Here is a 13,814-nt window from a genome sequence, read left to right on the forward strand (position 1 = left end):
GAACTTGGGCTTTTAAGACTGTAATTTGGAGCCTCCAGGACTTTGCTCCACCTGCCAGGGCCCCCGGTGCTGGGCCCGCCTGCCCCGCTGGCCCGCAATCGGCCAGCACAGGAGTGCGACGGCCCGTCCGCTCCAGCGCAGAGCAGGGTCACGCTCCAGGTTCTAGCACCCCGGGCGGTGGGTCCGCACGTGAGGCGGTGACTCTGCAGAAGCTCCGTGCTGACCCTTCCCTGGCTTCCCTTCAGGAGCCCGTTTCCCTGACATGTCAGTCAGGGTCCTGCCTACAGGACACTCTGCAGGTAGAGCAGACGAAGGCTATGAGGGTGAGGAGGATGGAGAAGCCAGCCAGAGACCAGTGGGGAAGCTTCTGCCTCCCTGGGCGGAGAGGACAAGGGAGGGGCCCCAGGGAGGGGCCCGCAGGGGTGACCTGGTGGGAGCCCAGAGTCGGTCTGTGTGGCAGGATCCGGAGACAAGGGCGGCTGCAGCCACAGCTGGAGATGCCGCCCAAAGCCTCTCCCCCAGCCCCCACCTCCAGGCTGCAAGCCAGCGGAGAAAGGGGGCCAGGCGTCATGGCTGCAGGGTCAGCCCCATGCACCAAGCAGAGCAGCTGTGGGGGGTCACCCCAGCTCCGAACGTTCTGTAAGGGTCCCATTGAGTGTGCATGCACCTCAGCTTCGTCCTGAGCCCCACCCTGCCTCTTCCTTTTCCTTGTCTCGAATGCTGATCCCGAGAGCGTTCCTAACACGCGTCCGGCAGGTCAGTTTCCATCTCAGAGTCTGCCACTTGGGGAACCTGCGACTCCTCTTCAGGTTAGCAGGTGCACCCCTTCAGTCCTCCACTCCAGGGTCCCGAGGCCGGAGTGGCCAGTGGGAAGAAGGAAGGAAGGAGGAAGGAGGGAGTGGGCGAATGATGAATGAATGAATGATGAACAAATGAGGCAGGATTGAGCCAGGCCTGAGGACCGGTTGGCACGAGTTAGGTCTGGGGACGAATGCTTTGCCTGCTCATGGAAGTTGTACCAGTGGCCCTGGGTTTGTCTCCACATGTTGCCAGAACCCAGCATTGTCTGAGTTTTACCCTGTGCCTGGCTTCGCCGTGCTCCACGGCTTGGCTTTGAGGCCGAGAGGGCACCCAGCCATCTGCAGTTGCCCCCTGAGCTTCCCTGGCTCAGCCAAAGCCAGGGCCTTGGGCCCTGTGCAGCCGGAAGCGGCCGGAAGCCTGCTGGATCCGGGCAGCGGGTGAGTCTGACTCCTGGGGCTGAGCAGACTGCAGAAGAACGTGACTCCTCTTGCCTGCCCACAAAGAAAGGAATGGTATGCCTGGCATCTGAGTTTCCTGAAAAGTCCAGCCAACACTCTGCAGAGCTATGTGGCCGGGCACCCAGTGTGGTCCCCTGGGGGAGCGCCCTCTGGTGGCTGTCATGCAGGTGTCCCCGAAGGAGCCCCAGGACTGGGTCCAAGGAGATGCTGATGAGCGCGGCCTGACCACTTCATTTCTTAATTCCCTTTGTTAAAAATCACATTTTACTTTAACAATGTTAACTTTTTACCGCGTTTGCTTATGGCTTCTCTCTCAATACAAATGTGTGTGTGTTAATAGGAAATCTAAACCACCAAGAATAAGTTGCAGATATAATGTTCCTTTGCTCCTAAATCCTTCAGTACATATTTCATACAAACTAGGACGTTCTCCTACCTACAGTCTAACTACCAAACTCAGGAAGTTAAATCAATGTAAGAGTCTGCGCGAAGCCGTAGACTATTCACAGCTCACCAATGGTCTCAATAGCTCTCCTTTTTTTTTCTTGGAAGCAGAAATCTGGGGTCCCACATTGCATTTGGTTGTCCTTTTTCTTCTCAGTCCCTCTTAATCCTGAGCAGCCCTCGGTTTCTTTCACAACCTCAACATTTTTCTAGACGACACAGGCCAGCTGCTGTGTAGCCTGACCTTCACTCCGGCTGAGCCCAACAGTTCCTCCTAATTGCATTCAGGTTTGCTGGTCGGGCAGGGGTGCCACAGGCCTGTGCCCTCTCCTGGCCTCACAGGGGGAGCACGTGACAGCTCCCTGAGCCATGCCTGGTGATAAGGGACTGGTGGCTCGGTTAAGAGGTGTGTCTGCCGCATTAGAGCTCTCCGCACTAAGGAAGGTGTTACTTTTCTCTTGGTGGGTAACAGATAGTTCATGGGCACCGACTTGGGTGTTGTGTAAGTATCTTCTTTCTATCAAACTTCCCCTTGCTAGTTTTAGCATCAGTCAGTTATTCCTACCTGAATTATTAGTATGGTGTCTGCCAAAAGGCGATTCTTTTTTTCCTGATTTTGTCACTTATTCTACATGGATTGGTAGAATTCTACTCAGGAAGCATTTTCCCTTTCTCCCTGTGTTATATATAGACTCGTGGATTCAGATTTTACTCAATGTGTTTTAGTTTGTCATTTTCACATTTTGATGCCCAAATTGTTCGACTTGGCCAGCGGGCGCCCCTCCCAGCTGGCCCCAGGCTCGTCTTGTCCTTCCTCTGCCCGGCCCTGGATCAGCCATTTCTCCAAAGAGCCCTTGTGACTTTTAGTGTCAAATCCTATTTAGAAATAAGATCTAGGTGCCAGTTGTGCTCATTGCTACTGGGGTGTCATTGCCTCTAGGCCCAGTGAACAGACTGGCCAGTGGCTGGAGAAAAATAAAAGGAGGGACATCCACACCGTGGAGCACTGTGGAGCTGTAAACAATATAAAGATGGTGTCTTTGAGCCAATATGGCAAAGAACATTCTCGTATCACCACCATCTAGTTCCAGAACCTTTTATCACTCCAAGAGGAAGCCATCACTCCCCACTCCCCCCACCCCCGCAATTCCCCCTCCCCCCTCAGCTCCTCGCCAACACGAGTCCGCTTTCTGTCCCTAAGGACTTGCCTGTTCTGGGCAGGTCATATCAGTGGACTCATGCAGTGTGCGGCCTGCTGTTCTGAAGGCTCATGCATGTTGTGGTGTGTCAGAACGTCGTTCCTTTTCATAGACAAGCACATCCCATTGTCCGTGCATGCCATATTGTGTTTAGCCATTCACCCGTTGAGGGACCCTTGGGCTGTTCCGCCGTTTGGCTGCGATGAACATTCGTGTACAAGTTTTTGTTTGAACGCTGGTTTGTAGTTATTTGGGGTAAATGTCCAGGAGTGGACTTTCTGGGCCATTTGGTAATTCTATGCTTAACTGGCCGAGGAACGGCCAAACTTTTCCACAGCGTCCACACCGGGCTACAGTTTCACCATCCACGTGTGAGGGTTCCAGTGTCTCCACCCTGCCACACGTGCACTTTCCCTATTTTTAGTGTCACCCTGGTGGCTGTGAAGTGGTCTCTCATTGTGGTTTTGGTTCCCGATTCCCTGATAACATTGAGCCTCTTTTCATGTGCTTGTTGGCCGTTGTATATCTTCTTTGGGGAAATGTCTATTCATTTCTTAATGGGGTCCTCTCTTTGTCACTGTGTTGTGGGAATTTCTTATATATTCTGGATACTAGACACTTACCAGATGTGTAATTTTCCGGTGTTATCTCTCTATGAGTTATCTTCTCATTCTCTTAATAGTGTCCTTTCATGGACAAGTTTCAATGACAAAAATACCTTCATGTGTTGCTCCTTTGTACTTGATCCATAGAGACACTTAGACTTGCTGACATGACAGATGGATGTGGGAGTGGACACTGGGGAGCACAATTCGTCTATTCCTACGAATAACTCTCTCCTGCGAGAATGAGACACAGGACAGGCTGACAGACAAGGGGCTGCCTCATCCCCCCCTCGCTGTCACTCACAACATCATGAAATCAGACAAAACAAAGTGATACATTCTAGTCCCCTGCCCCACTCCACCAAAACTCAAAAGGGACCTTTTAAATTACATACAAATTCAGCTAATTTATGGCTCATCAATGTTAAATCTCGTCTGTTGTCTAATTACCATGCATGATGAGTACTCACTTTCCACATCTTCCTCAATTTCCCTTCTACCTTCTTTTAAAAAATTAATCAACCTTTATTTTTTTTGGGGGGGGGTGAGGTTTATTCTTGGGATGATAAAAAAATCAATCAACCTTTATTTTCATACAGAGACTTTTTAGAAAAATTTTCTAAGCACCCCCTTGCAATTTTAATCAAAACAGATGTACTACATATTATTTATATACTAGTACTGTGTGCTTATTTGTGCTTTACATATAAATAGAATACCTTGCCTCTCCAAGAGCCCATCTTCACCCCCTTAGGCACAATATCTCCCCCTTGGGAATGATGCCTTACACAGAAAAGACTTCGAGGTGAGGGATGTTAGTGAGCATAGTAGCATTGATTAATCTGAGAGAAGGCCAGTCTGAGTGATAGAATGTGAGCTTTGTATTTTGTCAGCCTCAGGAAATGAGCCAGCCACAGAGGCGAACCAACCACATAAGTGACCTTCCCAGATGTCTGCAACTTAAGCCACTTAGCACCCATTTAGATGCATCAGGCACTCTGCGGTTTTCTTATTCAAAAGACACTAAATATAATGTCACTCTTTATAGATGCTATAGGGTCCTAACGAGCTTGGCCTGTGGCGCCCATGGGCATATCCAGCCACCACGGATGCTCGAAGACCAAGTTCAGGGCTAAAGGACCCCCGACCCCTCCTCCATGCTCCGTGGGTGACCCCAGAGCTCTCGCGTTGAGCAGCACCCTTCCTCCCATCGCTGCTAGAAAACTCGTGCTCTTGGTGTGTGTGGCTACAAAGAGGAACTTGTTAGTAGGAGCGGCCCTCGGCTCCTCATTTGAGAAATCAAATGTTTGGGATCGAGGACATTGGCAGAAGAGCGGGGTTTGTTCGCTAACCTCCGACTTCTCAGAGCCGGCTCTGGAGCGGGAACTGCCCCTGTGGCTCCTGTGCAGGTCCGGGTGCCGCTGGTCAGCCGGGGCCGCCACCCGAATGTCAGTAACGGAGGCTGCACTGTGGTTTCCCCTGGGATGCCTTTTGGGACAGGCGACGTCTTCCCGCGTAAAATGCTCTGCAGAGTACGGGTAATTGTGCTATTTTATCTCATGTGATTTCCTTTAAAAAGCCCGTGAAATGGGCTAAGGCCATACTCTGATCTCTCTTATGGGAAACATAGACAAATAAAGTACTTGGCTCAGAATCGCCGGCCCGAAGTGAACCCGGGTTGCTCTCAGTGCTACGCTTGACCCAGTATTTTACACACGACTCTTCCCCCGTTTGGTGCTGCATTCCGCTGGTCAGGAGAAACAGGCCAAAGGCAAAGGCCGCCCCGGCCTCAGGGGCTACGCCAGTGTTTGCAGGTGAGGCGGTGCCGAGCGCGGGGTCCTCCCGGAGGACCCCCAGGTCCAGGGGCCGGAACCCTGCTGGGTGCAGGGAGTGAGGGCCCAGGTGGCCACACTGCAGCTTCCTGCCCAGCAGGTGACTTATCGCGACCTTGACTCTTGCCCAGGGTTTCGCAGCTTCCTGTATCTCTTGGTCTAAGACAACGCAGAGAAACAGGGATTTGGGGCGTGGCCGCCAGACCCGTTGGCATCTCTGAGCGCCCGTCCTGTGACTCCCGAGGGGGCACTAGGAGAGCTGCAGGCAGCAGCGGACCCTGGTCTTCGAGCCCTTGGCCTGGCATGGACCCCCAGGGACTGCAGGCCCCTGAAGGGATTAAATTAGCCCCCCACCCCCGACTGCTGAGCCCTCCCGTGGGCCTGTGGTGCCCCTTCCAGAGGCTCAGGATACTTCAGGATTCCACATTTTGGGGGTGCTGCACGTTGGCATGCTAAAATAATTCCTGCCCAAAAGTGGTTTTCCACTTTTTCTAGGCTTTTCTGTATTCTTAAAGTGACGGTACCCCTGTTGTCTCTGGGTTTGGGTGTCACGCCTATGAGCTTGCAAGCTGAGGAGTTTTGTCTTTGCCCAAAGAAACCACCCTCTTGTCACTCAGAGAGGCTGTCAACTCCGGCCCCGGAGCCACGGGGCTGTGCGTGACGGTGAGTGTGTGGGTGACGCGGAGGGTGCTGGCAGACATGGGGGCCTGAGTCAGGGGCCCCGAGCTCATCCAGGGCCGGGGGGCAGGGCCGCGGAGGCCCCAGAGGCGGCAGGGATCGCACTCAGAGTCACGTGCCGCCGTGACCTTTAGGACTTGCCGTGAAATCTGACACAGGGTTTTGCAACCGGCAGGAGCACCAGCAAATCGTGCTAACGAGTGGCCCTGGCGCCGCCGGCCCCGCGGCCTCTTACGAAAGGGGGTTGTGCTGGGCCCGCGGTCTCCCGGAGACCTGGGTGCTTTTCAGGTTGTCACACGATCCTCTGAGGTTTCAGCGGACGTGCGTCCACTGACTTTGTCAACTCCCGACGGAGAAGCGGCAGTCTGGGCCCCTGGATGGGGGGCCGGGGACCCAGGAGGTAACCCCACCCCGTCCGCTGGCTCCCCTCCCAGGGGATCTGGGCCAAATCACTTTGCTTCTCTGAACCTCTGTTCCTTTTTATTTCGTAAGCCGAGCAGGACTGGCTGGCCGCCCTGCCCCCGGCTGGGCACAGAAGGGGTGAGGAGGGCGCTTTGGGAAAGGCTGTAGCTGGGACAGACGGACGGCACCGGGAACTCCACTGGGAACTCGGGGCTCCACCAGCCGGCTCCGCTCTGCAGCTGCTCCCGTCCGTGCGGCTCCCGGCTCCCCTGCATATAACACCACACCGGCGCGGCTTCGGGATGAGGACGGATTGGGGCCTTTTCATTTTTCACTTGAATTGGTGACCCAGAGGCAGTTAGGGCTCCCAGGAGCCTTGCTGCTGTGGGCAGTCCCCCCGGCTGAGCTGGCCTCGGTGGAGGCGTGGCACTGCCTCGGGACCCGTGTGGCCCCACGAGTCCCCTCATCTCGGGGCCTCCTGCCGCTGCGCAAGGGCGAGCACTGGCTGGGGTGACAGACAGAAGCTGGGCCTCAGGGTGTGTGCCGCACTCTGGCTGCTGAGTGGTTTGCAGTATCTGGAGGTGCGGAGGCAACACCTGGTGAAATGCAAGCATCAGGACACCTGCCCCCCCTCCCCCACCCCCACCCCGCATGCCGCTGCCTGTGCTCCTTGGACCTGCATGGGGGACATGCAGAGCCGTGGCTGAGCCACGTTGGAGCCCCGCAGAGGGCAGCGAGGGGTGTCACAGCCTCCCGCGGCTCCAGGGGGGAGGGCCAGGGTGCCCGGACAGGACATGCTGCCCAGGTGACCGGTGCAGGGCACACCTGCTCCTGGTCCTGCCCCACCTCTGAGCTCAGGAGCCCGAGCTGGAACCTGCTCCCTGGTGCTGGGCCCGCCGCGGAGCTTTCCGGCTGGGGACGGGACACGCAGGGCGGGAGCATGGCTTGCGCTCGGTGTGAAATGTCCCCAGAAGTACTCTCTGGTGTCACTTCGTTTTTCTAGCTGTCAACTGCTTTATAGCTGAAAAACTAGAAAAACCACAGCAAGAAAAACAAAGCACACAGATCGAATGGCCTGGAGTCCGCCCCTCCCAGACCTTGTGGAACGGGTCGGAGTGGTGATCTGGGTGGGGCTGCCCCTCAGCCTGGGACGTGCTGCAGGGCGAGGTGTCTGCCGCTCCAGTGACCCGTCCTGTTCCAACCGAGAGGTGAGCATCGGACCCAGAAAGGCCTGGCCCTTTGAGAGACATTTGCAAATACGGTTCTGTCTTGGGAGCCAGCAGTTCCTTTTTTATTAACCCTTCCCTTAAAAAAACTCCCCAGCGCCCCAGGGTGAGTCCCAGCTGGTGGAGGAGGCCCCCTCGTGCCCTTGGGACCACCCGCTGGTGGGAACGGTGCAGTCGGGAAGGTTGCGGACTCCGGCGAGTGGTCCCAGGTCCCTCTCCCGCAGTGTGGATGTCGCCTGCCCCGTGCAGCGTCCGGGCCCCCGGGGAAGGCAAGGCCTTGAGGAGACTCCCAAGTTAAGGAATCTCAGGTATGCATGGTCAGGCAGGAACACCAGTGGGAGCGCCTGGTAAGGTTCCCAGGGACTTTGCCAGCCAGTGCTGGCCACGATGGACCCAGGAGAGGGCCACGGCCGGAGTGTGTGCACAGGGAGAGCGGCAGGGGCTGGGTCCAGGAGAGCAGCTGCTCGGAAACCCCGTCAGCACGTGAGGCTTTGACCCGACTCCAGGGAGAACATCTTGATTGAGGTCAAAAGTACATGTTGCTGTAGGTGGGGTCTTTCGGGGGGGGGGGGGGGGGGCGGTGTCCACTCTCAAGGTCACCTAGCTTTTCTTAAAGCTGCCCTTCACACCGCTCCCAGCTCCTTCCACAAAAGCTTGTCCGCATCCTTGACCACAGCGAACTGTGTAGGCAAACACGGCCGTCTGCGAGTCGGCCCAGCGCCAGCATCTCTGTTCGGAGTGTTCTGCTCCCGTCTCAGTGGCAGAGCCGGGACCCGGAGCGGTCTGGGTGGTCCTTCTCTTCACTCGGCCAGACCCTGGCTCTGCTCTACGAGGGCACCGACCTTTCTCACAAGTGAGCCCGCGGAGCGTGGGGCCGAGCTGGTGGCAGCCCCGGGTTCTGGGCCCGCAGGGCAGGGGGGACAGGGGTCTTGCCCCGTCCGTGCTCAGCAGCCTGGGCGCGGCCTCAGGAAGGCGAGCGGTCTGCCTGGTGTTCCCAGAGCCGGGCAGCCTGGGTCAGGTCAGCTCTGCGTAGACACCCGCTCGGCTGGCCGGTGTTACAAGATGAACTGTGATGGGAACAAAGACTTTCAAATATGGTGCTTCTCTCTTGCCTCAAGATCAAAACTCTAAGTGGGAGGCCCTGGCCTGGTAGCTCAGTTGGTTAGAGCATCGTCCCGAATCGCCTAAGTTGCTGGTTCCACTCCTGGTCAGGGCACATGCAAGAATCAGCCAGTGAATGAACAGATAAGTGGGACAGCAGATCGATGTTTCTCTTTCTCTCTCTCTCTTCCCCCTTCCTCTCTAAAATCAATAAATAAAAACATATAAATAAAAAAATTACAAGTGGGAGTGGAGAGAGAGGAACTTCCCAATCGCTCCAGCCCCACCCCAGGGTCCTGTAGGGCCCAGCCCGGGCGTTGCCCAGGCCTTGCCTTGCGGCTGGTGGGTTTCCCTGTGCCTGTGTATGAGAAAGGAGGGTGCGGCAGGGCAAGATGTGCATTTGGAATCAGATAAATAAGGGTCAAGTCCACGGTCTTCCAACTTGTTAGGCGTGTGAACCCAGTCAGGCTGCTTCCCTGACTCTGCGTTACTCACCTTTATATAAAATGGTGCTACTAACACCTGCCCACAGGTTGTAGGAAGAACCAGATAAAATAATAACCGTGTGGTGACCAGCACCCCGACTGGCATGTGGGAAGCGCTCCACAAATGGGAGTTATTATTTGACTAATTAAAATGGAGTTCTTAGAGGACAAGAATGCCTTCGAATTATTCAGGACACTAATCCCCTCCGTCAGCTCCTGCCCTTGCCTTTGACGGAGGTTTAATGACTGTGTGATGAGTGAGTGGCCATGTGCACTGAGCAGGGAGCAGCAGGCCTAACCACGTTGCTGTATTTTCATCTTTCGTTGCTAGGCTCTGAAATCTTCTCTCTTGCTCCATACTTTGTCACTAAGGCAAGAATATTATATTGGCTTAGATATAACATCTCATTTTCCTTTTAATCAAACATGCCCCGCTTTTTCTTACTGGAACACGTGTTTAGCGGTTTTTTGCTAAAGAAGTTCAGCTTTATTTTTAAATCAGAACATTCAATTTCCATTAACAGCTGGATAGATTTAAAAAAAAAAAAAAAGGGAACTCTAAATGTGGAACTCCAAACCTACGTACTTAGTCTTTTTCAGAGTTTATCGCAGTAAATTTGGGCTGAGATATTTAACCACGGAGATAACCCACTAGAACATTGGGGAGTTGGCCAGAGGTAGGTTTTACACCTTGTTCTGGAGGTTCAGCTCCCCCCAGGTGGGGCCTGGCCTCTCTCCTTTCCTTCAACCCTCAGGGCCAGCTCGTGCCCTCCTCTCCACGCTGGGCCACGCGACCCTCCCACCCATCGGTGCTGATGACACGCGCCCATTCTCGCCACTTAACCTCATTCTCATACAGCTTCTTTATGAGTTAGTGTTGCTTGACAGCTTATCGTTGTCTCTCCAAGTCCTTGGGGAATTCCTTGAGGGCCAGGCCTATTGGGTGTGTGGGTTCAGACATCCTTGCAGCAAATGTTGGGCCACTGAGCTGCCCTTGGGTCCAGCAGGAAAGGAAGGCACACTGAGCGGCCATCGGAAGTTCCGGCTGAGAAACAGACTAGATCCTAACATGTCCACGACTCCTCTTGGTTCACAGAGGGGGAAACTGAGGCCCATGGGCGGGAAGAAACTTTCTCAAGGTCACGAAGCAAGTCAGCAGGTCCTGTGTCTTCCTGTAGGCTAGCGAAGATATGGGGGGTGGCGGGGGTGGGGGGACTGTTTTCCCTCTTGTGGTTTTAACGTTTGTTTCACAGTTGCAAAACACAAGCTGAAAGTTTTTTGGTTTGTTTAATTAGGTCGTGGGTTTGGCTTAGAATTCTAGCCCTGGTTCTGACATTACCTGCAGGACCTTGGATCAGTCCCATCTCCTTCCCAAGCCTCAGTTTCCCCATCTGTACCGGGAGGGGTTGGACCAGACCCTCTTTACAACCTCTTCTGAGCTCTGTCATTCTACAGTTCTTAGCAAATTTGCTGGCCCTTCCGGTGAACCCCAGGGGGCCCCAGGTCCCCCACTTACAGGTGGTCTTGCTTCTTTCATCGCAAGGAGCCCTGAGCTGAAGTAGACTCAGCGATTTCCAGGGACATGTGACTTCTCCATGGAGAAGCGCCGGAGCCTTCTGAGCCCCTGGAACACATGAATCAAAATAGTTGTGTGATGTCATGTCATAATGGGAGTGCGCTCCGGCCAATTGGTGCCAAGGATTTGTCTGCCCAGCGTGGTTTCCTTTTACAGTCTTTTTAAAGAGACATCGCAGACCCGCACATGACCAGCGGGCCCGTGCTCCGTTTGCCTATTTCGTCCTCCCTCCTTCCTACTGTACAGAGGGAGAAACCCCTGGGGTGTCTGAGCACACAGCTGACCTGAGCTCCATAAACAGACCCACGGGCGAGGCTCTGCCTGTGCTGCCGGCGGCTCCTTGCCGCTCCGGGCCAGCGGGCTGCCCCAGCTGCTGCGGCCGGAGGCCTGCGGGAGGAAGGGCTGCACGGGGGTCACCCCGCTGTGTGTCCTGAGGCTGCGCCCCGGAGAGGGACCCATCCTAGTTCGCCTGGGGCCCCCGGGAGTTCGCCTGGACTCCCCGCTGTCTCTGAGCTCTTGGTGGCCCACTGCCGGGCTCCAGACACCTGCGGGCTGATGCTGCACCTCTCCTGGCCCCCCGCCGCCTGGGGCTGAAGGGGGTCCCGAGGGTCTTGGTATGGTCGCCTGCGGCCGCTCCTGTGGCCACAGCTCCCGATGAAGCGCTTCGGCAGCCTCAGGGGGAAGAAGAAGCACAAGGAGACGAACCGGAGCACCGAGAGGCGCCAGTCGGAGCCCCATGGTCTTTTCGGTAGGACGCTGCCCTTTGCCCTTTGCCCGTTCTCTGCTGGGCCTGTGGGGGAGGGAAACCCAGGGCATGTGTGTATGTGTGTGTGTGTGTGTGTGTGTGTGTGTGTGTGTGCAGGGTGCAGCCTCTCCCTGTGGCCGTGGATGTGATTGCTAGGCAGCAGTGAGAGGAGCAGATGGGTGTGTGTGGGGTGTGTTTCCGTACTGATGGCAAAGCAGCTGCCGTGAGCTGCCCCACAGCCTTCCTCTGCAGCCACGGCCTCTCTTGCCCACCGGCCTAATGCGGTTAGTGATCGGTTGGACAGTCATTCATTTAGGCAGAGCCAGCGGCTTGGGGAAAAGTAAGGATGGATGGGGACTGCTGTTTCCGGCTGTTAGAAGTGATGTGTGTGTGTGTGTGTGTGTGTGTGTGTGTGTGTGCACGCGCGCGCGCAGAGGAGCCTAGCGGTGGGGACCGGGGGAGGAATTCCACAGGCGCCTTCGTCCTGTGGCTGAGCCGTCGGGCCCTAGGATCCATGTGACAGGGACCAGCCCCTGCCTGACCTGTGTCCCAGGGGAGAGGAGCTTGTTTTGTAGTCTCCCTGGCTTCTGGGGCTCCTCCAGCTTCTCCAGGCGCAGGGGTTGGGACCAGGGAGCCAGAAGGTGGGAAGCATCTCTGGTTGAGGGTGTCCGTGGACTGCGGGCTGGGGTGGGCTGTGCCGTGCCCGTGGCTGGAGCCAGGTGGGTGGGTTCCGAAGCATTCTTAGCTTCCTGGAGCCTGCAAGACCTGCCACTCAAATGGGAGGGGAGCTTCATTCTGTTGGAAGGGGGGTCACACTGCTGGTACGACACGGACAGTCCCGAGCGCCCCGGCAAGGTGGAACAGGCTCCCGCACCCAGCGGTGCTAGAGATGAGACAGCAAGGGGTGTGTCAAATGTTGTGGCCCCTGAGTGCAATGTGATGTGTGTAATGTGTGGTAAGGAGACATCTGGGCAGAACATGAGAAATGGGATAGTAAGACAAGGAAAAGGCAGTCAGAAAACTTGCCTACGGCCTAGCTATGTTCAGCTTAACCGGTTACTTCCGGATGGTGGGCCCTGGGTGACGCTGGTGACCTGGGCGGTGTGAGCGGAGGACTCGGCAGCTCTGGAGTTCCGCGAGTCCGAGCCTTGGGGAGGGACTGGAGAACCGATCTGACGGGATACAAAGGTGAATCTTAGAGGAACACAGACGGTGCCTTGCCCTAACCAACGGAGGAATCACAGGCACCCTGGGCTGGATTCGTAGACATGTTTTAAAAAGAAGCCTTACTTTAAATAATACAGTAATAAACCCTTCGTTGCTCTAGAATTCAGTCTGGACCTACTGTTTAACTAAAAGTCAGGTTTTGCTAATAGGGAGGGCGGGCCCATTAGTAAAGGCCTCTGACATGCCTGCCCGACGGCAGCTTCTCCCTGGGGAGGTAAATCTGGCGGTCTGCCTGTCTGCTACTCTTCTGAGAGCAAACGGATATTTGCATGTCGACCAAGTCCTGCAAGCGCTCACATGCAAATGCCGGCGCCGACCACGGGCTCAGGGAAATCACGGCTCCCGGCAGAACCTTCCTGGGGTTTGGGAGGTCGGTGAGGCCACCTGAGGTGACCGGAGCCCAGTGTCCAGGTGTGTCCTGATTTTCCTGAGTCTCCGTGAGTGGAACCAGGAGCAAGGCCAGAGGGCCGGTGTTGGCCCCTCTGACAGCGCCTGGCCTGGATGTGACGAGTGAGGCCCAAACAGAGACGGTGGGCTGAGCGTTCTCTCCCAGCCCCAGCCTGTCCAAACCTGGCCCACCTTCCAAGACCCAGGTTAACCATCCCCATCGCCCGCCTGGGACCTCCTGGCTTGGCAGGGACCAGGACCATGTCCCCAAAGGAGCGTTTCGCCCATCGTTCTAAACCAACACCTGGGGCGTCACCAGCTGTCCCTACCGAGTGGCTGGCTGTGGGCAGCTGGGAAAGGAGCCACTCCACCGTTACCCATGCTTCTCGAGTAAGCACGGCTTCGGGGCTTGGGGGTTTAAATTCCCTCTCACCCCCTCGCTCTCCTTCCTGTAGTTACTCCTGTAGCCAAAGGAACTGTAGAGGAGCCTCTTCCTCCCCCTAGGAAAGTTCCCACGAGGGCCGCGAAAGTGTCCGTCTTTTCCGTGTCCTCCTTTCCCCCAAATCAAGTGCATTTAGGTGGTCGGTGTGGATTCCTTGGGCCCTTTTGCTGCTTCTGTGGCTGGTTCAGTCTCTTCCAGGGATCGGC

At 55.8% G+C, this 13,814-nt stretch overlaps 1 protein-coding gene across 6 annotated transcripts in view; it reads left to right on the forward strand.

Moving 5' to 3' along the window:
* The window catches only part of PRKAG2 (protein kinase AMP-activated non-catalytic subunit gamma 2), a 226,317-nt gene that overhangs the window by 78,493 nt on the left and 134,010 nt on the right, over positions 1–13,814 (forward strand). Inside the window, exon 1 of one of the 6 annotated variants that reach the window (XM_036356121.1) lies at positions 11,121–11,555. The exons of the other annotated variants lie outside the window; for them this stretch is intronic. Coding sequence (XP_036212014.1) covers positions 11,462–11,555 — 94 coding nt within the window. The 5' untranslated portion in view covers positions 11,121–11,461. Of the gene's footprint in view, positions 1–11,120; positions 11,556–13,814 lie in introns of those variants that run through there. 6 annotated transcript variants of the gene reach the window in all.

Source organism: Myotis myotis, unplaced genomic scaffold (genome assembly GCF_014108235.1).
Source record: "Myotis myotis isolate mMyoMyo1 unplaced genomic scaffold, mMyoMyo1.p scaffold_m19_p_25, whole genome shotgun sequence".
Lineage (NCBI taxonomy): Eukaryota > Metazoa > Chordata > Mammalia > Chiroptera > Vespertilionidae > Myotis > Myotis myotis.